Raw genomic sequence first — 27,108 nt, 5'->3', positions numbered from 1 at the left:
CCTTCACAAAGCAAAGATCATTTGAGTACGGTGATAAGCCAGATACAAACTTGGCATATTTGGTCAGGAAGAAGAGTGCCCCACAATCTATCCTTTCTTTTAAGAAGGGTTGATATGATTCTAGAAATATCAATGCAACATTCAGGAAATTCTATGCAGAGTTATACCAGTTGGAGGGATGCAAGGATGGGTTGGCAAGGATGGGATCCTTTGAGAACTTGGATCTCCCAGGCATAACTGCAGAGCAGGCCTACCTTTTGAATGCCCCTCTGACAACACAAGAGATACAAGAAGCGGTAAGGCAGCTCCGAAGTAGCAAAGCACCGGGGCCAGATGTGTTCCTGAGCGAGTTCTACAGGAGTTCATAAATGTGTTGGCTGAGCCAATGTTGGGAAAGTATAACCATTCATACAGTCAGGACTGTCTTCCACCCTCCCTTAGGGAAGCTAATATCTCTCTTATTCTTGAGAGGAAAAGATCCTGAGAACTGCGCCACTTACAGACTTATCTCGCTTCTGAACATGGATTTTAAAATTCTGTCTAAAATACGAGTATTGAGATTGGAGAAGGTACTGCCTTCTATAGTAAAGGAGGGCCAGACAGGTTTTATTCAGGGTTGCAGTCTTTCCATTAACATTAGATGAGTATTAAACATGGTACATGCAGCAAAGGCGTTTGACCGGGTGGAGTGGCCGTATCTCTTTTAAGCCATGGAACGTTTTGGTCTTGGGACCTTTGCCTGGTGGGCAGTGTTATATAATGATCCCATGGTGACAGTCCTTACAAATGGAATAAAATCCGATTACTTTAGCTTTGGAGAGGCAGCCGACAAGGGTGCCCTCTCTGGCTGCTGCTATTCACTTTAGTGATCGAACTGCTGGCAGGGGCTATTCGAAAATAGCTTGAAAATAGCTGTTCTGGAGGTGGGAATAGGAGAGCATAAAATTACTCTTTATGCAGATGATGTTCTTCTCTTTTTGGCTAACCTGACAAAGTCTGTGCTCCGTCTAATACAAAAGGTTAATTTATTCGGTACCTTTCCAGGATATAAAATCAATTTTATGAAATCGGAAGCCATGCCCTTGGGGGCGCCTTGTAAGAGTACCTGACTTGGAAGATGGAACTCTATTTCCTGTTAGGATGGTCACAAAAAGGTCTCTGCATCCGGACATTTTCATCACCCCTGCTTAACAACTGTACATATGCAATTTTGTACAGTTATTTGAGAAGATTAAATAAGACCATCAGCGTTGGAAAAGGTTACCAATATCATGGTTAGGTTGAATAGCTCTGATTAAAATGAATGTTCTTCCTTGCCTACTATACCCTATCAGAATGTTTTGTTGTTGTTGTCTAGACAAATACTGCAGAGGCTTAATGGTTGATGTGGGTCATTTATCTGGCACCTTAGGCATCCTCTTATTAAATTTGCTAAGTTGCAACTTCCACGGGGACTGGGAGGAGTAGCTCTCCCAGACTTTAGACAATACCAAATAAGGTCATTATTGTCCTATGTAATTTGTAATGTCAGGATCCAAGATCGATATGGCTTGACATTGAGGCCTCCCAGGCAAAATGTCCCCTCGTCAATTTGCTACTTATGGATAGAATGAAAACTATTGCTGAGTACTGTAAAAGTCCAATCATTATAAACATGGTCAAAGCATGGAGAATGATGCTGGAGACCGATGATAATTTACATAAGATCTCCCCGTTCACCCCCTTAGTACCAGGATTCAGGCCAGAATCAATGGATTCCAGCTATAAAGGTATGGAAGGCTAGGGGAGGCTCCTGTCTGGGAGATTTATTTGAAGGAGAGGTCCTGATGTCTTTTGACCAGCTGAGTCATAAACATGGGTTATCCAGTAGGGACCTCTTCCGTTATTTCCAGATCCAGGACTACATACAGAGAAGGACCACGCTCTCGGCTCAGCCTTATAAGTCAGATATGGAGAGAAGAGTGCTTCGATGCACGGTCACATTTTCAGTTAGTACTCTCTATCATCTACCCTAGAAGATGTGGAAAGACTATATGGAGTTTGAAATCAGGAATCGGGAACAGAAATCTTGCTGGAAGTATGTGAGGATATTTGGAGAATGTGAAAAAAAATTCAATTTGTATTAAAGTGCAGATTATGCAACTGAAGACTCTCCACACGGCCCATTTGGCCCCAGAACAACTAGCAAAATTTAAGAAAGGAGCATCCCCAAGGTTTTCTAAACACAAAACAGACACCAGTATTCTCTCAAACTGCTTATGGGTCATGCCATAAGATCCGTAGGTAGGTACCGGGTGCCACAGGGAATATGTTGGAGAGGATCTTGGGAACAGAGGGATCTGATATCCCTCCTTCTGGGACTGCCGAATCTGCCTTCTCTAAATGACCATGGGAAGAGGCTATTCAACATTTTCACGTATTGTGCAAGGAAGAACATTCTAATAAGCTGGATCTTGGAAAATCCACTGGGTCTTACGAAATGGTATAAGTTAGTGATGGAGTATGTCCCCCTGGACTTTCTTACGAATGTGGTGCACCAGAAAATAGAACAGTTTTATAAGACATGACAGCCCTTCTTGAACCACATAGAATGGCTGATAAGTCCGTGTCTGATTAGGGTCTTCGTACTGTTAGTCTCCAAATACCAGAGAGATAGAAAAAATGTCAGATCCCATCAACAGTTTCACTTAAATTATCTAATTAGTTTAATCACCTATTTAATCTACAACTCCAGCACTGACGTTACATGGGCTCAGGTCCTACAGACCCCCATAACGAGTTGGCCTGAACCAACAACTCCCCTGTCCAAGACATTCGGACCTGTCAGTACTGAATTCAGCCATGAGTCAAAGAGCCCTTTCAGGAATATACATAAGGTGGCCTTTCATTAGTCCTTACCAATACTGCATGGTGGAGTTTAGATTAGATTAGATTTCCTACAGTGTGGTAACATGCCCTTCGGCCCAACAAGTCCACACCGACCCTCCGAAGAGAACCCACCAGACCCATTTCCTTCTAACTAATGCACCTAACACTATGGGGCAATTTAGCATGGCCGATTCACCTGCCCCGCACATCTTTGGACTGTGGGAGGAAACCGGAGCACCCGAAGGAAACCCACGCAGACACGGGGAGAATGTGCAAACTCCACACAGACAGTCACCCGAGGCTGGAATTGAACCTGGGGCCCTGGTGCTGTGAGGCAGCAGTGCTAACCACTGAGCCACCGTATTCTGGACTGACTTGTCAGCATGATGCCTCCTTTCCATGTGAGGACCAGGCAGACCATTATCCAGGCCTTAAGAACGTCACTAATGAACACCAGTGTAAAAGCTTGTTAACTTCAGCAATCAATTCAACACAACAAAGAACTGAAAGATTTTCTTGCTAATAGTTCACAATAAAAACAGAGAATGGCATTTCTCTAAACAACAAGCTGTTAGGTAAAGTTCTGCAAATTTAACTGTCAAATAAAAAGCTAAATAATAATTGAGTAATTCATACAAGATCTAAAACGTGAAGGGAAAAATGAGTCTCTTGTTGTGTTCAAAGTAGTGACACCGAAGCAAAATTAATTACTCTAGCATCTTAACTTTCAATCAAAGTGAGTTTAATTCCAAGAAATACCCCACAAGAAATGATGGTGTTAAGCAACTGAATTGTTGTTACTGTTAATGCTTGCCATCTCAAAGTCTCATCAGAATATCAGGAATATTTACCTTGTGCATGTTCCGGAAATAAGCCGCCTTTTCATCAGGAAATTTCTCTAACCTTCTAGGGCCTTTGCTGGAGGCTTTTTTAAATACCAGCCAACACCTTCTGTACATCTGTTAGAGACAATAAAAGAAAAGTGTGAACAAATCTGGTTACAGTTATTTCAGAATAAGGAACTGATAATAATGGAGATATTGCTTATTGTGAAATGGCATTAAAACCCTACACATAATTGCATATTTATCAACGTAACCTCCAACATATTAATATGGTTTTGGCAAAAACATTTATTTTAACTTCACATTGCAATAACTGGTAGATGTTTAATATACAGTATATCGTTGCATCGACTGTAAAGAGCTAGAAACAGTTGGGCCCTGGCTAACTAGTACAAGTGTTCACAGTTGGGGGGCGGGGGGGGAGTGGAGGACATATTCACTGCTGTACTTAAAAGTCAAGCAATGGCGTGCCACGTGGCTAATAACAGGTCATTAACAGCCCCAGTCTGCATACACATACGAATGAATAAATGATTTTATTGTCAAGAGTATTTTAGTGAGAAAAACAGCAAAAGAGAAAGAAAAACATCAATCTGGAGCCATTTTGAATAGTTGAAGAGAGTCCATCAGTCCTAAGTCAGTTCAACAACAATCATGTCTGTGCTACCATCCCTCCTCCACTGTCTCTTTGCCGTCTACACAGGATCCAATCAATGTTGAAGTCGCCACTCTTCAGGTGCCATCTTTCATCACCAGGGGCAGATTTTCCTCCGTCACATTTCCACCGGACGAACCAATATCAAAGTTGCATCGCTTGCCTCTGGGCCCACTTTAATGTCGCTGTGATTCCCTTCCACCATGGACAGACCTGACCAAAGCTGAAATCACCAATCCTCAGGTGCCATCTTTTGCTGCTGGGTCTACGTTGCCGATGTAACAGCTACTGATTCCAATGCCAGGTCCCACGTTCGCTCAGGAATATTAAGGGGTCAGGTGCCACCACATGAGTTCCACACTGGGCCCACTTGGGTCCATGATGGGATTCCTTGCCATCACCACTGCCATCGTAGCTCAGGATGAGGAGTAGGTAAAAAGAAAAAGAGAGAAGAAAAGCAGTCGGAGTGAACGAGTCCTCAGCTGCCCTATTCAGCCACCATAAGCACACATGGATTATCTGAGTACTGACACAGACAAGTCACCAAGAGTAGAATAACATTGACATTATTTTACTCTTCATCTCTGGGGTGGTAATTTAATTTTCCTTGCAGCAGCCAAATACAGCTAACAACAATTCTCTATGTCAGAGTTCACTTTCAGAATCAAAATATTGCCTACAGCCACAGAAACTGATGATCAATCGAAAGTTCTTTGCGGCCTTTATGGCTCATGACCACATTACAGCAATCATTGGCCCAGCAAGCAATAGGCTAAGCTAATTGATTAACTATACAGCAGTTAAAACTACACAGTCTGTTCAGATAATATTGGTTCATAGAATTAGTTGACCACTTAGGAAAAGCCTGGTATCCAATTAACAATGAAAATAGTATTTCAAAGTACATCATTATAGGATCTTGCAGCATTGTTGTGTTCTACATGATGGGTGCCAATTTTCTTTTTCCCCTGTTTGTCCTAATCATATACATATGTTAATAATAAGTGTGCTATTGGCTTCTCTTTAAGAAAAAGCATGGTGTCTGGCTCCAGACCCTGCCACAACGATCGGGTGACACATCTGAAAGTCTTTTATTCCAGAATGCATTGTGTTACATTTTAACGTGAAGTGCTGGCCACCTCCTAAGGCAATTTAATGCTCACATATCACACTAAAGGTCAAGCATATCACCAAGAAGAATTGCTGAGCAGGTATATTAGCCTGAAGCAATTATCGAAATGCCAAGTTGTGCATTAAAGCTGTTGTCACAACACGCTGAGGTTCTGCACAATGAGATGATATTTATCTTTCCTTGGTGCCTAGTAAACTTGTTTAATAGCTGTAATAATTGAATATTTATCAGCTGTAATGGACAAGCTCTGGGTCCCATCGGGAAGTGGTCAGATTACTGTGGGTTTTTATTTGTGCCGATTAGAAAAAAGTCAAAAGTAAACCTGCATTAGGTGAGATCGGTTGGTATTGATTCAACACTGTCGCTATGGGAAGAGAAAGGTTAAGCTTGACAGCATTTGGAGCTGCCACCACCCAGATTTTCAGTGAGAATAGAACCTACAGTAGCAAATACACCATTCCAAACCAATTCTTAACAACCTTTACTTAAATTACTGTAGAAACCATATCTTTATGTTCTTCCACATTTTTGATTATGGACTTCAATGGGGAAAGGACTGTTCTAAAAATAAATTGCAGAAGGGATTACTGCACTTCTTGACAGATTACCGACACGCATTGTAAAATGTTATTTACACTGCTGTTTGTTCAAGCATTGGAGGTTACTGCAGATCAGTGGCAGCCAGGGGCTGTATACAAAAGAAGATTCAGCCAGCCACAAGTAGCTGATTGAGTGGTGGTTAGTACTCCACTGACCAGTGATGAAAGCAATCGACTTGCCTACAACACACAGGCAACTGACCAGATTCTAGATGTGAATGTTTTGGTCAGAGGCCTTTAGATCACCAGAAAAGGAGATGCTTTTTTTTCTGTATGGTGTAAAAAAAACTAATGCAAAAGATTTTTCCTAATCTACTGCAGTATTAATAAATCAGAGACATTATAAGTTGGGAACCAGTTGCTCCACAGCTCCTGCAAGGGGGTCAGTTAGCTCAGCTGGCTTTGTGATATAGAGTGATGCCAACAACATGGTTTCCCAACACCAACTGAGATTATCAGGAAGGACTCCCCATCTCTATCTTTCCCCTGGTCTGAGAGGTGGTGACCCTTGGGTTAGACTAACACCATCCTCTCTCATGAGAGAGAAGCCCTAAGATCTTTAGTGACTTTACCTTACCAATCTCCTGCAAGTAAGTGAAAGTACCAAAAGAGGAGCACCAAGTCCTGACAAGCCAAAAGGAACATCTCAGCAATTCTGTTCATACAGACCATTTGAACCACCTTCCATATGTTTGCCCTACCCATAATATCATTGTTTCTTCAACAAATGATGAGTAAACTTTGCAGTCACGAAGGAGAGATCATACCCTGAGTGAGACACAACTCAAGTGAGTACACATTTCAGGGACTTTAGAGACAACATGGGAATTTGGTGCAGAGCTGGCTTTTCCTTGCTTTGTTTGATTCATAGCTTTTTAGGTCTTTTATTTTTAAACGAAATGATTTGAAGCCCTGGATTGGGGGACCAGCACAAAAGAAAGTGTGACATCACAGGAAAATCCAAAATTCATCGATTGGTAATAGCTACTTTCAGATTAAAGGTAAATAGGAGAAATATTTTCAAAATAACAAAGTGGAAGAATATCTGGAACTTAACAAAACAAATGAAAAGCTAAGTAAACAAAACAAAGATGCAGGCCCAGGCAATGAATGATGTGGCATCTGGTGGAATGCATTGTGGGTTGGTGACCACATAGATAGAAACTGTTGGTTGACTGGGAAACTCTGGTACAGAGTCTGAGCTTCTCATACTGCGACATGTCAAGGAGAGAGAGTATTACTTGGATGAAATAACACATCCAAGGGATAGGAGAGTGTGACAAAAAGCAATGCAGGTAGAGGGATCCAGGAGGTAGTGCAGATGGAGCCACAGCCAATGAGTTTAGCTAACAGATTTGAAGTTCTTGCTCCCTGTGTGAGACTGCAGGGAGGCTGAGCAAACTGACCATAGTACCATGTCACAGGAAGGTATTAAAGAGGGGAGAAAACAGAAACGTAGTTGTAATCAGGAATAATATACTCAGGGAATTAGATGGTGTTCTCTGTGGCCAGGAAGAAGAGTCCCAAAGGCTGTGTTGTCCGCCTGGTTCCGGATATCTTGACAGCAGAAGAACTTAGAGTAGAAGGGGAGAGATCCAACTGTCAAGGTCCACATAGGGATAAGATAGAAAGACAAAAGGGGTTCTGTTGAGGGAATATGAGCAACTAGGAGAGAAACTAAAAAGGAGAAGCAAAAGAATTACACCTGAACAGCAAGCTAATTGGCACAGGGGTCAACAAAATTAAAGAGCTAAAAGTGTGGCTCAAAGATGACAGTGGGGGAAACGGGTTCCAATTCATCAGATATTGCAGAAAGAGGGAGCCATTCTGATAGGGACGGACTCCGCCTGAATCATGCTAAGACCAGAGTCCTGCAAATCGCTGGGGCCGAGGACTAGGCTGCAGCCTAAGTGGGGATGGCGGCAGGGAATTCAGTTGCATGGAAAATTATGGAAAAAGTCAAAGAAGGTGAGGTCTTGGGAGGTTGTTAAAGTTTCCAGACAAGTAACATGGTAAGAGTATAGAAAGGTTCAGTAACAACAGCAAAGTGCTATGAGAAGGGGCATGGTAAACACAGGCCTGAGGGTGTTGTACTTAAATGCATACAGTATGTAAAATGCAGTAAATGAGCTTGTAACACAGATTGAAATTGACGGGTACAATGTTATGGGTATCAGAGAGATGTGACTGCAATGGGATCAGGACTGGGAATTAAACATCCAAGGATATGCATCCTATTGAAAAGGCAGATCGGTGGGCAGAGGGTTGCCTGGTTAGTAAGAATTAAAATTAAATCAAAGCAAAAAGCGATATAGAGTTGGATGGTGTGGAAGGGGGAGTAGAGGTGAGGAACTGCAAAGGAAAAGAGACCTCCACAGGAGGTACGTACAGTCTTCCTAGCAGTAGTTAGGATGTGGGGTAGAAAATAAATCAGAAGGTAGAAAAGTCATGTAAAAAAGGCACTGCTACAATAACTATGGGAGACTTCAATATGCAGTGGGTTGGGAAAATATCTTGGTAGCAGCTCCTAAGAAAAGGAAATCATGGAATGTCTACAAGATCTTTTGTTTTAAAAGCAGCTGTGGTCGAGCCCACTAGAGAGCAGACAGTTCTGAATTTGGTAATGTGTAATGAGGCAGACTTAATTAGGGAGCTTAAGGTGAAGAAACCCCAAGGGGGTAGTGGCTATGATGTAATAGAATGCATCCTGCAGTTTGAGACGGAGAAAATAGCTGCAGATATAACAGTATTACAATTGAGTAAAGATAGCTACAAAGTCACGAATGAAGAGTTGGCCAGATTTGGAAGGGGAGTCCAGCAGGGAAGAAGGGGACGGCAAAGGCAGGAGTTTCTGGGGGCAATTAGAGAGGCACAAAAGTCAGGGACAGCATAAAAGCATACAATGTAGTGAAGATCAGCGGGAAGCCAAAGGATTTGAAAACGTTAGAAAAGTCTTTGAAGACTTTTAGTTGTCCCAGCAGAGGACAACTAAAAAATGAATGAGAGGGGAGAGATGAAATATGAAGTAGGCTAGTTAGTAATATAAAAAAAGGTTGCAAGCTTTTTTAGATACCTAAAATAGGTACCTATTTTAACATCAAATAGATAAGATTTTATGTTAGACCACTGGAAAATTAGACTGGAGAAGTAGCAATAGGGAAAAAAGGAAATGGTGGAGGAACTAAAGAGATACTTTGCATTCATTCTCATTACAGAAGCTACAACAGCATACCAGAACTTTGAGAAAGTCAGGGGGCAGGAGTGAGTGTAATGGCCATTACTACAGCGATGCTAGGGAAGCTGAAGGTGGATGGGTCATGTGACTAGAAGAAGTACACCCCAGGTTCTGAAGGAAATAGCTGAGGAGATTATGAAAGCACTTGTGCTGATTATTCAGGAATCACTGTAGTGAAGGAGAACTCGAAAGTGGCTGTAACATCTTAGTTTGAGAAGGGAGGCAGGCAGAAGATAGGAAATTATTAGCCAGTTAGCCTTACCTCAGTCATTAGTAAGATTTTAGAGTCTGTTGATTTTGCAGAGTACTTTGAGGAACGTGATTAAATAGGGTGGAATCAACAAGGGGAGGCCATGTCTGACCAAGCAATTAATTTTTTTTTGTGGAGGGAATATTAGAGAAAGAAGAGCCAGTGGACATGATCCATTTGGATTTCCAGAAGGCCTTTGATAAGGTGCCACATAGGAGGCTGCCAAATATGTTAATAGCCCATGGTGTTAGTGAAATGGATACATGATTCATTGACTGTCAGAAAGCACAGAAAGGGGACAAAGGGATCTTTTTCAGGTTGGCAGCCAGTAACCAGAGGAGCTCCGCTTGTATCCATGTTGGGATCACAACTATTCACATTATATATTAACTATCTGGATGAAGGAACGGAGGGTATTTTTGCCAAGTTTGCAGGTGACATAAAGACGGGTGGAGTGACAGGTAGTGTCGAGGAAGTGGCAAAGCTGCAGAAGAACTTAGAGAGGCTAGGAGACTGGTCAGAGAAGTGACAGATGGAATACAGTGTGGGAAAGTCTAAGGTTATGGACTTTGGTCAGAAGAACAGACTATTTTCTGCACAGGCGAAGGCTTCAAAAATCTGAAGCACGAAGGGACACCTAGTTCAGAACTGTAATACAGTTAACATACAGTTAGTGGTTAGTAATACAATACAGAGCAGAGATATACTATGGAGGCTGTATAAAGGTTCTGAACAAACTCTATTTGAACTGTTGAGAGCAGTTTTGAGTCCCGTATCGAAGGAATGATATGGTGGAGTTAGAGTGCAACCAGAGGAGGCTTACAAGAAACATCCTGGGGATCAAGGGCTTTTTGTTTGTCATATGAAAAGGGGTTGAAGACTCTGGGTCTGTATTAAGAGTTTAGAAAGATGAGGGGGGTGGAAACGCATTGAAAATTAAAGAATACTGACAGACCTGGGTAGAGTGGACATGGAAATATTTTTCACGAGTAGGAGAGAATAGGACCCATTCGAACTGAGAATGAAGAGGAACATCTTCAGACAGAGGATGGTTAATCTATGGAACTCATTGGCACATGGAGGTCAAGATAGAGTTAGAAAGGTCCTTGATTAGTAAGGTTATGGGGAGAATGGAGTTGAGAATCATGTCAGCCATGATGAAATGTTTACAGTTACCTATCATGGGGAAATCGTGTCGAACGTCTTACTGAAGTCCACATAGATCACTTCTACCGTTCTGCCCTCACCAATCATCTTTGTTACTTCTTCAAAAAGCTCAATCAAGTTTGTGAGACATGATTTCCCACACACAAAGCCATGTTGACTATCCTTAATCAGTTCTTGCCTTCCCAAATACACGTACATCCTGTCCCTCAGGATTCCCTCCAACAACTTGCTCACCACTGACATTAGGCTCACTGGTATGTAGTTCCCTGGCTTGTCCTTACCACCCTTCTTAAACAGTGGCACCGCGTTAGCCAACCTCCAGTCCTCCAGCATCTCATCTGTGACTATCAATGATACAAATATCCCAGCAAGAAGCCCAGCAATCACTTCTTTAGCTTCCCACAGAGTTCTAGGGTACACCACTACAGCGCCAGAGACCCGGGTATGATTCCTGCCTCGGGTGACTGTCTGTATGGAGTTTGCACATTCTCCCAGTGTCTGCATGGGTTTCCTCCAGGTGCTCCGGTTTCCTCCCACAGTCCAAAGATGCGCAGATCAGGTGAACTGGCCATGATAAATTGTCCATTGTGTTAGGTGCATTAGTCAGGGGTAAACACAGGATAGGGGAATGGGTGTGGGTGGATTACTCTTCGGAGGGTCGTTTTGGACATGTTGGGCCAAAGGGTCTGTTTCCACACTGTAGGGGAATCTAATCTAAAAAATAAACATCATCAGGTCCTGGGGATTTGTCCACCTTTATGCACTTTAAGACATCCAGCACTTCCTCCTCTGTAATATGGACATTTTGTAAGGTGTCACCATCTATTTCCCTACATTCTAGATCTTCCATATCCTTTTCCACAGTAAATACTGATGCAAAATACTTGTTTAGTATCTCCCTAAGAGGCAACTTTTTCACGCAGAGGGTGGTGTGTGTATGGAATGAGCTGCCAGAGGAAGTGGTGGAGGCTGGCACATTTGCAACATTTAAAAGGCATTTGGATGGGTAAATGAATAGGAAGAGTTTGGAGGGATATGGGCCAGGTGCTGGCAGGTGGGAATAGATTGGGTTAAAATATCTGGTTGGCATGGACGGCTTGGACTGAAGGGTCTGTTTCCATGCTCTATGACTCTATGATTATTTATTTGGAATAAGTTAAATACAGAAACTTGTTAAATACAGAAACTTGGTTATGGGGAGAAGGCAGGAGAATGGAGTTGAGAATCATGTCAGCCATGTGTTCTGTCAACCTGGGTCTAGGAAAGCAGGTAACTTGGGAAATTTTGCATCCTTTGACAATCTTTAACCTTTCTGACCTCTCTAGGAACCCAGGTTCGATTTCCACAAACCACTCCAATAAGATGTGACATTCCTCAAAGAACTATATTATAATGTGGTTGCAATCTGATCCTCAAAACTGCCTTTTGAGCTTCTTTGCCACCTCGAAAGTAATCCTGAAAACATACTTTTTTGACTAAGCTTTGGGTCATCTACTCAATTATCTCTTTGTGTTCTGGTGTCAGATATTGTCTTATATCAATGCTGTAAAGTACCTTGGGACATTTTATCAATTTAAACATACAATATCAACACTAATTGGTCATAGAGATGTACAGCATGGAAACAGACCCTTCGGTCCAACCCATCCATGCCGACCAGATATCCCAACCCAAGCTAGTCCCACCTGGCAGCACCCGGTCCATTATACCAGCAATTGTACCAGCCTCCACCACATCCTCTGGCAGCTCATTCAATACATGTACTGCCCTCTGCGTGAAAAAGTTGCCCCTTAGGTCTCTTTTATATCTTTCCCCTCTCACCCTAAACCTATGCCCTCTAGTTCTGGACACCCCGACCCCAGAGAAAAGACTTTGTCTATTTATCCTATCCATGCCCCTCCATTTTGTAAACCTCTATAAGGTCACCACTCAGTCTCCAATCTCTCCAGGGAAAACAGCCCCAGCCTATTCAGCCTCTCCCTGTAGCTCAGATCCTTCAACCCCATCAACAATCCTTGTAAATCTTTTCTGAACCTTTTCAAGTTTCACAACATTTTTCTGATAGGAAGGAGACCAGAATTGCACGCAATATTCCAAAAGTGGTCTAACCAATGTCCTGTACAGCCGCAACATGACCTCCTAACTCCTGTACTCAAGACTCTGACCAATAAAGGAAAGCATACCAAACGCCTTCTTCACTATCCTATCTACCTGCGACTTCACTTTCAAGGTGCTATGAACCTGCACTCCAAGGTCTCTTTGTTCAGCAACACTCCCTAGGACCTTACCTTTAAGTGTATAAGTCCTGCTAAAATTTGCTTTCCCAAAATGCAGCACCTGGTGTTATTTCAATCTGTTTGATAAACACCCCATTCCAATAAGCATTTCAAGCCTCATCACCTTGGTTAAAATTTAGCAAGAGGACCATTTCTCTTGCTCACCAATTTCTTTAGTCAGTTATTAGCATGCCATTATACCAGCTTGGAAGCATCGAAAGTTAGAGAGCTTGATTGATTAGAGAGAATGGAAGACAATGTGGGATGAACCAGTGATCAGCATTACATCTGGAAACCCGAAAACACACAAATTATAACATAGGAGAACTATTTTGTCTTCCAAAATAGGAAATGTTATTTCATATCAGTTTACAGTTTTAATAAAACATATTCCATCATCAATACAAATATTGAATTGCTGTTGTCCATTTACCATGGCATTGTTGCTTGGCAGGTTTCTGTAAACAGAAGCTCAAAATAGTGTGGTTCTTTGCTCCCTCATCCCACCCACACAAAGCATCAGAGATAGATCGGAACAGGGCAAGCAACAGATTCGAGAACTATTAATGAATAGCACAAAGTCAATGATAGCAAGTTAGAAAAGTCACTGGCATGTTAAATTTGTTACAGAAAGTGAAATATTGATTGACTTTTAAAACACTCCTAAATACAAGTTGGAAAGTAAAATATTGCACTTTCTAAAACTCTTCAACAACAATCAAAATTTGAAGAAATAGGAATTCACATTTGTAATACTTCACTTTCAGTAAGAGACGTTGGTTGGCAAACAATTAGACATTGTACAAGGATATTCAGATTGAACAAGACACACCCTAAATTTGTGTGGCAAAGTCCACAAACTCACACCTTGTCACACATTTACACTTTAAGTCAGGCAGTGATGTTTTCAGGCAGTTAACTGGGAAGCAATACCACTCAGACAGTAACATCTAGCTTTTAGCATTCAGCCATCTGTCACCACTTCAAGTAACTGTAGCATTTCCATATGAATAACAAGTATTATTAGTCTTTCACATACTTTAAGAAATGCCAATCCAGCCAACATTGCAGCAATTGAAAAAGGACACTGTTTGGGATTTTAGACATCGGCACTTTTGGGAGTTCCACCAACACCAAGAGTGCACACCAGGTTCACTTTGTCAATTGGCCCAGACTGCTGTCCAAGAAGGGCTATAGCAACCTCAGGTCATGAGCTGAGGTACAGCATGGTCAACAGTTTCAGGGCAGAGAATCAAGCTGATTAAAAAAACTTTATTCCAAAACATATGGTGGTCACTGCCTTCTTTTAATTTTGATATTAGCCTCCACTTTTGCCATCACCAAGGCCAGATGGTAAATGGAAAGATAATCCTGCACCCAGCATTGAGGAGAAACCACGTGGTGAAAAATATATCACATCAAACATTCAAATCACTTACTTCCACTTACAATGCATTTTCCAATCCACCATTAGTTACACCCAAATGGCAAATTGCGAGCGCTAAAGTCCTTTTGTTGACAAAAGGGTATTATGCATTTTTGGAGTTTATCATTTGTAAGCCACACCCAAGAAGCAAATGCTTTACCATTCTTTCACAGATGCTCTCTGACAACGTTTCCAATACTTTCCAATTCTGTGACAGCATCCTCGGCTCAGCCTAGGATGCCAACTGCCATGCAAACGAGGCCTTTATTTCATCTCAAATCAAAGATAGAAACAGAGTAGGATGCTCCAGTCAGAGATCCTTTCTCACCACTTCCTTTTCATTTCTTTTTTCTCCTCTTTGTAGCTTTTCTCTTTTCCCCCACACCCCTAACTGTTGACTGCCGTGCCCTACCTGGAAAATGAAATTGAGGGAGATGGTCACAGCCGGAGACAAGACGGAAGCAGAGCATGTAGACAGAGTCCCTGTCCCGGGCAGTAGTGGAGCGCGTAAGGGCCGGGTTCCATCGTGGCAGTACAGCCAGAGTGGTATCTGAGCAAGACCTGGATGGAGGCCGGCTTGTTGAATGTTGTTGCAGCTGCATGTATTCAGTCAAGTGTGGAGTATTCCATCTCATTCTTGAGTTGTGCCTCAGATTGTGGACAAGCTTTGGGGTGTCAGGTAGTGAATAACTTGTTGTAGGATTCCAAATCTCCAACCTGCTCTTATAGACAGTACTTATAGGATTAGTCCAGTTCAGATTCAAGTCAATGTAATCGCTAGGTATTGATACTGAAGGCAATGCCATTGAATGTAAGGAATGATGGTTTGATTCTCACCTGTTAGAGATGGTCATTGCCTGGTACTTGCATGTTGCGAATGTTACTTACTACTTAGCAGCTCAAGCCTGGGTATTTTTAGGGCTTGCTGCATTTGGACAAAGACTGCTTCAGTATCTTGGGAGTCATGAGTGGTGCTGAATATAATGCAATAATGGGAAAGCATCCCGTCTTTTGACGTTTGGAAGAATGGAAAGCTAATGATGGAAGAGCCAAGGATGGTTGGGCCTGGGACACCACCCTGAGGAACTTCTGCAGGGATGTCCTGGAGTTGAGATGATTGACCTCCAATAACCATAACCATCTTGCTTTGTCCCAGGTATGAATCTAACCATTATCCAAATTTACCCCAATTCCCAGTTTTGTTACGGCGGAATGACGCCAAAAGTATGGGTTCAATTCCAGCCCTAGCTGAGGTTACAATGAAGGACTCTCCTTCTCAATCAAGGCATGGTAACTCACAGGTTAAACCATCACCAGTCATCTCCCTCTCATGACAGAGGAGCCTGTAATCCAGTAGGACTATGGCAACTGTACCTTTTATGTATACTAGCCATGTCATAGTTCAGTGGACACTAGTATGAGTTACCACCAATTTATCTAATGCATCGATGCTTGTATAATATCCTTCAATCTGATAAATTGAGCCATGGATATCATGGTATTTAGACATTCAACAGACTTTTATTCCAACTAATTATATACAAGCAATATATTTCTCAGGCACGTAAGTGTGGAAGGACTAACAGCAAGTTATTAGGTTACAACAGAACGGCATGCTTCGAGTATAGTGTCATGTTTCGGTTCATGTGATCCCAGGTAAGATGGAGTAGGAGAACGTTATACACTCAAATAACATGCTATAATGAAGTGACGGCGCCATTCTTAAGTCTCGTAAAGGGACACTGATGCAGTAACTTTACAATTTCTGAAATTTAATAACAAGCCAATGTTATGGGTTTTAAGGAGTCACGTTTGAGTTAGAGGTGTTAATTTGCCAAACCAATGAAGATGAGCACAAATGCTTCATTCCACTGATAGGTTTAATGCAGCTGACACCATCTCACTGTTGTTTCGCGGCAACACAGTCAGCACAGCCCAAAAGCAGTACGTCACCAGAGGTGCTTTGAGACATTTTAATGGCATGTGCAGGTGCTAGTTTAATTTTCATTTTTGTTTGTTAAGAAAAACTACTCTGCATTATGCACATTTAACATTTAAATTTAAAATGTCAAATTAATTAATTATTGATGGTGAGACCAACCATACCCTCAGGTCCCATAGCCATGGAAACCACTGCAGCAGCAGGAGATGTTCTTCTGAAGCAATCATTTCCATATTAAATTGCACAGACAATACAGCAATCAGTAGGGGAATGGTGAAATCTCGTGTAACCAGGAGAGAATCAAACAACAACAACAGTGTGTATTCACATAATGCCCTAAACATAATGAGAGGCCCTCAAAGCTCAGAGGAGTGTTACAAAACAAAATTTGATACTGAACCATGTAACAAGATGTTATGGCAGATAATCAAAAGCTTGATCAAAGAGGTAGCAGTTCAGTAGTGTCTTAAAGAATGAATGAGAGACAGGGAGGTTTACGAGGAGAGTTCCACAGCACAGGGCTTTTGCAGCTGCAAGTATTGCTGGTTGTGGCACAGCATTTAAAATTGGTGATGCTCAAAAGGCCAGAGTTGGAGAGAATTAGATATCGCAAATGGTTGTAAAGCTGAGGGAGATAAAAGAAGTGTGAGGTCTTGGAAGGTTTTGCAAAGAACAATGAGAATTTTAAAATTGAGGCATTGCTTACCCGAGATTAAGTCAGTCAGATAGCTGATGACTGGTTTCTTGAAAGTGGAGTCTCAAGGAGACAGGATAGTGAAGGCGGCGTTTGGTATGCTTGCCTTTCTTAGTCATTGCATTGAGTACAGGAGTTGGGAGATCATGTTGCGGCTGTACAGGGCTTTGGTTAGGCTACTTTTGGAATACTGCATGCAATTCAGGTCTCCCTACTATAGGAAGGATGTTGTGAATTTTTAAACCGTTCAGAAATATATATTAGGACGTTACCAGGATTGGAAGGTTTGAGCTAATAAGGAAAGGCTGAATTGACTGGGGCTATTTTACCTGAAGCATCAGAGGCTGAGGGGTGACCTTATGGAGGTTTATAAAATCGTGAGGGGCAGGAATAGGGTACATGGGCAAGGTCTTTTCCCCAGGGTGAAAAGTGCACAATAGGATTAAGATGAGTGGGTAAAGATTTAAAAGGGACCTAGGGAGCAACTTTTTTCACACAGAGATTGGTGTGTGTATGGCAGGAGCTGCCAGAGGAAGTGGTGGAGGCAGGTAGAATAACAACATTTAAAAGGCATCTGAAGGGGTACATGAATAGTAAGGGTTAGACAGATCTGGGCCAAAATGCTGGCAAATGGGACAAAATTAATTTAGGATACCTAGCTTGCATGGATGAGTTGGGCCAAAGAGTCCATTTCCGTGCTGTCCAACTCGATGACCTGATGCAAGAAAGGACATTGGCAGTATGTTTTGCTAGCCTCGAGTTTACAGAGTATAGAATGTGGGAGACCAGCCAGGTGTGTTGAAAGAGTCAGAACTAATTCAGCTCAGAAAGAAGATACGTAGATCATTGTGCCTGTTCTAACCATTTGAAAAAGAGATATCCAAGTTGTGCTATTTTGCTATTCTTTTTCCGTGGCTCATGAACTATTGTCTTTACAATTCTCTGTCTAATTCCTAGTGCAGCGGCACAATGGTTAGCAATGCTGCTACACTGCGCCAGGGACCCAGGTTCCATTCCAACCTTGGGTGACTGGCTGTGCGGAATTTGCACATTCTCCCTGTGTACATGTGGGTTTCCTCCAGGTGCTCCGATTTCCTCCCACAGTCCAAAGATGTGCAGATTAGGTGAATTGGCCATGCTAAATTGCCCATAGTGTTCAGAGGTATGCAGGTTAGGTATATTAGGCAGGGGTAAATAGGGAGAATAGGTCTGGGTGGGTTACTCTTCGGAGGGTCAGTGTGGACTTGTTGGGCTAAGGGCCTGTTTCCATACTGTAGGGATTCGAGAACAGCATTGGTATACACACCATCAGCCACTCTTCAGTCACAGCACAGGACAGGACATGTTTTAGTTTGAAAGGAGGTGTTCTGCTGACAATATGTAATTTTTTTAAAAAATGGTACACCATGTAAGTAAGCACAGAGACCATGCCTGAAAGATTGAAATGACTCAACATCAATGTAGGCTTCGGAGAGTGAGGTACCTCTCCTATCATTAGGATTTGTAGCATATTTACCTTGTAACTTCTGCTGGCTGTTGCATTCTTTTTCCCTATTTACATTGAAAATGGTTCTTCATAGATTCATAGAGATGTACAGTATGGAAACAGACCCTCCGGACCAACTCGTCCATGCCAACCAGATATCCTAAATTAACCTAGTCTCATTTGCCAGCATTTGGCCCATATCCCTCTCAACCCTTCCTATTCATATACCCATCCAGATGCCTTTTAAATGCTGTAATTGTACCAGCCTCCACCACTTCCTCTGGCAGCTGATTCCATACATGTACCACCCTCTTTGTGAGAATGTTGCCCCTTGGGTGTCTTTTAAATTTTTCCCCTCTCACCTGAAACCTATGCCCTCTAGTTTTGGTCTGTCTTACCATGGGGAAGAGATCTTGGCTATTCACCCTGTACATACAACTCATAATTTTATAACCCTCTATAAAATCACCTCTCAGCCTCTGATGTTCCACGGAAAACAGCCCCAGCCTATTCAGCCTCTTCCTATTGCTTAAGCCCTCCTCCCTGGCAACATCCTCATAAATCCTTTCTGAATCCTTGCAAGTTTCACAACACACTTCCTAAGACAGGAAGACCAGGATTGCACACAAAATTTCAAACGTGGCCTAACTAATGTCCTGTACAGTCTCAATAAAACCTTCCAATTTCTCTCCTCAATACACTGACCAATGAAAGCAAGCGTTTCAAATACCTTCTTCACTATTCTTTCTACCTACAACTCTGCTTTCAAGGAGCTATGAACCTGCACTCCAGGTCTTTTCATTTAGCAATGCTCCCCAGTACCATATTATTAAGTGTTTAAGTCCTTAAAAATGTGTTGCTGGAAAAGCGCAGCAGGTCAGGCAGCATCAAAGCAACAGGAAAATCGACGTTTCGGGCATAAGCCCTACTTCAGGAATGAGGATGGTGTGCCAAGCAGGCTAAGATAAAAAGGTAGGGAGGAGGGACTTGGGGGAGGGGCGTTGGGAATACGATAGGTGGAAGGAGGTTTAGGTGAGGATGATAGACCGGAGAGGGGGTGGGGGCGGAGAGGTCGGGAAGAAGATTGCAGGTCAAGAAGGCAGTGCTGAGTCTGAGGGTTGGGACTGAGAAAAGATCGGGGGGAGGGGAAATGAGAAAGCTGGAGAAGTCTGCATTCATCCCGTGTGGTTGGAGGGTTCCTAGGCAGAAGATGAGGGGCTTTTCCTCCAGGCGTCGTGTTGCCATGGTCTGGCAATGGAGGAGGCCAAGGACTTGCATGTCCTTGGTAGAGTGGGAGGGGGAGTTAAAGTGTTCAGCCACAGGGTGGTTGGGTTGGTTGGTGAGGGTGTCCCAGAGGTGTTCTCTGAAATGTTCCGCAAGTAGGCGGCCTGTCTCCCCAATGTATAGGAGGCCACATCGGGTGCAGCGGATACAGTAAATGATGTGTGTGGAGGTGCAGGTGAATTATTTAAGGATATGGAAGGATCCCTTGGGGCCATGGAGGGAAGTGAGGGGGGAGGTGCAGGTGCAAGTTTTGCATTTCTTGCAGCTGCAGGGGAAGGTGCCGAGAGTGGAGGTTGGGTTGGTGGAGGATGTGGATCTGACAAGGGACTCGCGGAGGGAGTGGTCTTTCCGGAACGCTGATAGGGGTGGGGAGGGAAATATATCCTTGGTGGAGGTGGGGTCTGTTTGGAGGTGGTGGAAATGACGACGGATGATACGATGTATATGGAGGTTGGTGGGGTGGTAGGTGAGGACCAGTGGGGTTCTGTCCTGGTGGTGATTGGAGGAGCGGGGTGCAAGGGCGGAGGAGCGGGAAGTGGAGGAGATGCGATGGAGAGCATCGTCAACCACGTCTGGGGGGAAATTGCGGTCTTTGAAGAAGGAGGCCATCTGGGTTGTTCGGTATTGGAATTGGTCCTCCTGGGAGCAGATGCGGCGAAGGCGAAGGAATTGGGAATATGGGATGGCGTTTTTACAGGGGGCAGGGTGGGAGGAGGTGTAATCTAGGTAGCTGTGGGAGTCAGTTGGTTTATAGTAAACGTCCGTGTTGATTCGGTCATCCGAGATAGAAATGGAGAGGTCTAGGAAGGGGAGGGAGGAGCCAGAGATGGGGTCCAGGTAAATTTTAGGTTGGGGTGGAAGGTGTTAGTAAAGTGGATGAACTGTTCAACCTCCTCGTGGGAGCACGAGGCAGCGCCGATACAGTCATCGATGAAGTGGGTGGTGGCGTCATTGTAGCTGCGGAAGATGGATTATTCCACATATCCAACAAAAAGGCAGGCAAAGCTGGGGCCCATGTGGGTGCCCATGGCTACTCCTTTGGTTTGGAGGAAGTGGGAGGATTGGAAAGAGAAGTTGTTCAGAGTGAGGACCAGTTCAGTCAGTCGAAGGAGGGTGTCAGTGGAAGGGTACTGGTTGGTTCGGCGGGAAAGGAAGAAGCGGAGGGCTTTGAGGCCTTCGTGATGGAGGATGGAGGTGTACAGGGACTGGATGTCCATGGTGAAGATAAGGCGTTGGGGGCCGGGGAAGCGAAAATCATGGAGGAGGTGGAGGGCGTGGGTGGTGTCCCGAATGTAGGTGGGGAGTTCTTGGACTAAGGTGGACAGGACCGTGTCAAGGTATGCAGAAATGGGTTCGGTGGGGCAGGAGCAGGCTGAGACAATGGGTCGGCCGGGGCAGTCAAGTTTGTGGATTTTGGGTAGGAGGTAGAAACGGGTGGTGCGGGGTTGTGGGACTATGAGGTTGGAGGAGGCGGTGGATGGGAGATCCCCTGAGGTGATGAGGTTATGGATGGTCTGGGAGATGATGATTCAGTGGTGGGAAATGGGGTCATGGTCAAGGGGGCAGTAGGAGGAGGTGTCCACCAGCTGGAGTTTAGCATTAGCAACATAAAGATCGGTGCGCCAAACTACCACCATGCCTCCCTTGTCTGCCGGTTTGATGGTGCTTAAGTCCTGTCCTGATTTGCCTCACATTTATCTAAATTAAACTCCAACTGGCACTCCTTAGCCCATCAGTCCATTTGATCAACATCCCGCTGTATTCGAAAGTAACTTTCTTCACTGTCCACTACACCATCAATTTTGGTGTTGTCTGCTAACTTACTAACCATACCTCTATTGTTCACATCCAAATCATATATATAAATAATAAAAAGCAGCGGGCCCAACATCAACCCTTGGGGTACATCATTGGTTACAGGCCTCCACTCTTAAAAACAAACCTCCAACATCACCCTGTCTCTTACCTTTGTTTAGTTCTCTATCCAAATGACAAGTTCTCCCTCCGTTCTATGCGATCCAACCTTGTTAACCAGTCTACCATGTGGAACCTTGTCGAACATATTAGTGAAGTCCATATAGATTACATCCACCACTCCACCTTCAATCCTTCTCGTTACTTCTTCAAAACACTCAATTAAATTAGTGAGCTATGTTGACTATCACTAAACAGTCCTCGTCTTTCCAAATACATGTAAATCCTGTCTGTCAGGATTCCCTCCAACAACTTGCCCATCACTGACGTCAGGCTCACTGGTCTATAGTTCCCTGGCTTGTCCTTACCATCCTTCTTAAACAGTGGCATTACATTAAACAACGTCTAGTTTTCTGTCACCTCACCTGCGACTACCTTTCTCCAGAGTAAACATGGACGCAAAATACTCATTTGATCGAGATGTAAAAATATATAAATACACTCCCACATAGATTGTTGCCTTGAGGGTCCATGAATATCAAGATTATCACCTGAACAGTCATATTGCTGTTCAGCTAGGATTCAAACAAATTTGGGTTACTTCTTTATAAATTGTACAAATCATGACATAACTGATTCTAATACAAACTTAACTTAAACATGAACTCAAAGTAACTCTTCAGTTGTTACTGATATTAGTCAAAAAGTAAGTCACTTATTGGCAAACTAATCAACATCTGTGTATGCAGTTTGTAGAGTCACAGAAGACTACTTGCTGGGCAAAATCACAATATTGTATACAACACATGGATTCCTTACAGGTGAACTGAAAAGCCAAAGCACATGTACAACCTCCCCCTCTTTTCCAAAAGAAAGGTTAACCATTTACAAAAATAAATGAGCCTGTGAGTCTCTTTAAAGGTAGGTAACTTGTTGATATGTCTAATTCCTGTGATGGTAACTTTTTCTGGATGTGTTATTGATTCACCACAATCTTAAGTTATATTCTCTGTCATTCCTCTTTGTGTTGTCAAGATTTTCTCTAATTGACTGAAGTTGCAGGCCTAGAATTTGTTTATCCTGATACAAAAGAGGCAAGTTTTATACCAAATTTGCCACAAATGGGTCTTGTTACTCAGGTATTTCAAGTGGCTCAGGTCTTCCTTCCTTTATTATTTTGTTCCTGATAAGCTTCCAGCTTCAAATTTCTGGCTTTGAACCTCGGTTCTTTCAATTTTATTAAAGCTTCAGTTTTCTATGAGGCCAGGATATTTTCTCCTTCATAACCTGTTCTAATAACTCCAACTATGGCCATTCTAGCTTTTTATTGGATTTTCCTAGAAACATGCATTACTTTAACTTGATGCTTCAGCACTGGTTAGGTTTCTCTATGTTCTGCTATAATCATTGCTGGTATTTATTTTTGAAAGGTATTAATTTTAAGCACCTTATATGTACTGAGCATCTCCATCTGTTTTTTATGCAGTCTGTCATTTTCACCAGCACTGCTTTAAGTTCAAGTTGCTATTTCCATAGCTGTTTCTGCTGAGCCTGATTGGTTTTACGCGCAGGCTGCTCTAGATCTTCCCAAAAGCTTGACACCTTTTCTCACTGGATTGATGGTATGGAGCTTGTGGTTCATCTTGCTTTCTTTCATTCCCTTCTAGCTCTTCATTCACCTTTTTGAGTGAGCCAACATATTCTCCAAAGATTTCTTCATCTCAGAGATTGTATTCACAAATTTGGATTTATCATAATCTAGCTTTTACTTCTTAAATTTTTATTTTTCTCTGCCAAACACAGATTTTAATACCACTAATTCGAAAGAAAATGGTGTTCCATTTTCCTTTTTTTAATTCTGTAAGTAAATCATGAACTGGTCTGCTGCAGTTTCAGTTGTGTCTCTCATGTTTGACCAAATTCATGGATTGTAACTAGTGCAAGGTCACCACGAACTGGTACAGCTGCAATTACTGGTCCTGCAGGCAAATTGGTTGTTTACTTGCACTCCAGTACTATTGATCCTGTACAGAGAACTGGCGAACTCTTATATGCTGAAAAATTTTACATTTGTGGGTTTTTATCATAGCTTCCGGTGTTCATGGGTCCACATTTTAAAAGATTCACAGGGTAGTGCATGGCCCTTGCCTATGTCGCTCTTTGCCAATAACAAATGGTCGCCAGTTTTCTGAAGACAGAAAAATACTTGCAAATATTCAAGTTAACAGTGCAAAATATATTCACCACTTTCTGTCTCGTTCTACACATCAGATGACATTATGTACACACCCGATTTGATTTATTGTTGTCACATGTACCTAAATACAGTGAAAAGTTTTGTTGTACATGCAGTACAGGCAGATCATAACATTTAAGAACATACAGATCATAGGGTGTTTGGACAGAGTGAGGCATGTGAGGTTATGGCTGCATAGGAGGTGTACAAAAGCAAGATCAACATTAGATTTGAAATTAGAGAGATCCAAACAGCAGTCTAATAAGAGCAGGGAACGAGTTGTTCTTGAACCTGTTGGTATGTGCATTTAAGCTTCTGTATGTTCTGCCTGATGGAAGAGATTGGAAGGGAATATTACCAGAGTGAGAGGGGTCTTTAAAGATGTTGGCAAGCTTTCTGCAGCAACAAGAAGTATAGATGGAGTCAATGGATGGGAGATTGGTTTGCGCAATGGTCTGGGACTCTGTAGCTTCTGTACAACTTTCTGTAGCTTCTTACAGTCCTGGCAGAGCAGAGCAGGATATGAGATGGGCTTGATTATAGTTTTAACATACTCCTTTATGTGCAGTCAATTTGGGTCAGTATCCAGCTCCTTGCAGCTGCATCAGCCTTTTCTCTCACGCACTGGCTCAGCCAATCGCCTTTGCTCATTGTAAAATGAGTTGAAAGCTAGGCATTTCCTTGGTGCATGCAGAAAGCTGCACCATCCATGTCCTGCTATGTTTTGGTGCTCTCATTATTGTGTCAACTGCTAAGATTGTACATGAGACCTGTAAACCTTGTCAATCTACAAGAATTTATTTCCTAACTCTTTGATGCTATTGATGGCTGGTTTCTCTCGCAAATCTTTCTGGAAAGCTTCCATGGGGATGGGTATCATCACCAACTCAACAAGTTGGTATACTAGCTTCCCTCTGGAAAATCATACAGTCAGGCCTTTTCTCTGCAATGGCAGAGCAGTCATCTATGGATCCAGTCCAAACAACCAGAATTTTAATCAGGATTGACTAACTTCGTGGGTAAGTTTATTTAACACAGAAAAAAAACATAATAGGTTACAATGCAGTCACTACAGCAAACCAACAGATCACACAGTCCTTAAAGGTGAACTCACTTAAAGGCAAGGTTGATGTACAATGCTAGGTAACATCCTTTTCAGTCTAATTTTCTCCCACGTTCTGTGCCATCTCATTTCAACCACTATTGTAACTTGACCAAGCCAGCTCCCACCACCCCTTTTGCACTCCTTTTCCTGGTGAAAGGAAGGCCTGGTCCTAGGGCACCTGCCAATGGCAACAGGAAGAAGAGACTCCCACACCATCTCCCCAGATACCTGAACCTTTCATGCTGTCAGCAGTGCTGGATTTCAGGGTCACAAGACAAGAGGTGTCCCCAAGATATTTTCTCCAGGATGCATGACAGAAATTAAAAATACATGATAACCCTGTTGTATGCTTTGGCTTTGCCTGTATCCACCTGACAATGCATTTCAGAATTCTGCTATAACATCCGAAGCCAAGTCGATAGCCGGCTGCACAAGTCTGAGTCTGAACTGCCTACAATCTGTCACTTTGTTGGCCCCCTCTTTTCACAACTTAATGGTATATGTCAGGATAGGACAATTGCAACCTTCCGATGGACTTTAAAATTACCTTGCCTTAAAGTCCACTCGCTGCAAATTGACTGATGGTTTTTCAATGACTATTTTATTCCAACAGTGAATCTTGTTCATTCTGAAAATACTGAACTCATTGAGATTCAGGTACATCTCCAGTTCTAGGGGTGTTTAATTTCGTTCTTAAATCGGTGTAAGAAGCTCTGAATAGATTATTGCCACAGAAGAAATACATATGAATCAAACCCATTTCTGCCAGGAGTAAGGATGAGCATAAGAGATTAATAATTAATGAAATGTCCTACAGATCAATAAGCACATGAATCTACGGTACAAGTCTCTCTTGGTTCTTATCCCTTTTGGCTAATTATTAATACACAAAGAGTACTTAAGGTAATTGAAAAATTACTTTAAAGACCACATTAATCAAAACCATCCAGCTTCCATTTTGATCTACGGGCTGCAGGGCAATGGTTACATCTGTAAATGTTCCTGTGATGTGTCCCTACCTTTTCTCAGCATTAAACATGATGCATGACATATATGGTCAGGCAAATTGCTATAGTCTTACAGAATAATGTCCTGTTATAAAGACAGAATAAAATTAAACTGGCACTTACACTGTCGTGCTCGTCACAATCTACAATTTGATTCACAATCAAATACTTGCTAAGTGTAGTGTAGGAAATACAGGAGCTAATTTCTATACAATAAAGACCCTCACACAGTCCAATCTATTTTAGTCATGTTGGTTGAGGGAAGGATATTAGGAAAACACCCCACCTTTTTGAATAGTGCCAAAGGATTTCACACATTCACATAGCACAAAAGGGACTTTGTTTAAACAGCTCTTTTCTAAAAGGGCAATGCCTTTTACAATACAGAATTCCCTCAGAGCTGCAATGGAGTTTCCACTAATATAAATCACCCAGATGTTCCAATCAGTTCAGAAATCCTATTTCTAACCCTCGTGGGTGAAAAGTTACCCAACACCTTTGAAGTCTTCTGCCCTGGAGATTCCTCTTCAGATGCCTCTTCTTACAAACCTATACAGGAATTCTCAAAACAGCAGTGGAGAAAGTTTTCTTGGACACCACACCCCTAGAGTCAGTATGTTGTATTATGTGATTATCATCATAGCTGGCTAGCTCCTATGATGGGGCAGATACATATGGTAAGTGAGGAGTTAAGGTGTCAGCTAGATGAAGCAGGCATTTTGTTAGGTGGGCGGGATGCCACATAAACAGATGCATGCTAACGATAAGGCTGAGTGTGAGGGACATCAGGTCCAAGGGAGGTTGGCCCAAAACAATCATTCCAGCTGACTTTGTTGAAAGGGGTTGAGGGTGATCTGACAGGATAAGACTGCGTCATGTTGGAACAGATGGGTGAGGCTGGTTAGGGAGTAGCTCATAGGAGTCCCGGTGAGGGAGGTGGGAGAAGGGATCAAGAAGTGAGGTATAGTTGGGTGGGTGAAGAGACGC

At 42.7% G+C, this 27,108-nt stretch overlaps 1 protein-coding gene across 1 annotated transcript in view; it reads right to left on the bottom strand.

Moving 5' to 3' along the window:
• dok6 (docking protein 6) overlaps window positions 1–27,108 on the bottom strand; it is a 461,172-nt gene that overhangs the window by 214,198 nt on the left and 219,866 nt on the right. The window contains exon 2 of the mRNA XM_060824291.1: window positions 3,720–3,827. Coding sequence (XP_060680274.1) covers window positions 3,720–3,827 — 108 coding nt within the window. The remainder of the gene's footprint in view (window positions 1–3,719; window positions 3,828–27,108) is intronic.

The sequence above is a fragment of the Hemiscyllium ocellatum genome, chromosome 4 (genome assembly GCF_020745735.1).
Source record: "Hemiscyllium ocellatum isolate sHemOce1 chromosome 4, sHemOce1.pat.X.cur, whole genome shotgun sequence".
NCBI lineage: Eukaryota > Metazoa > Chordata > Chondrichthyes > Orectolobiformes > Hemiscylliidae > Hemiscyllium > Hemiscyllium ocellatum.
This window is presented reverse-complemented; position numbering and strand designations above follow the sequence as displayed.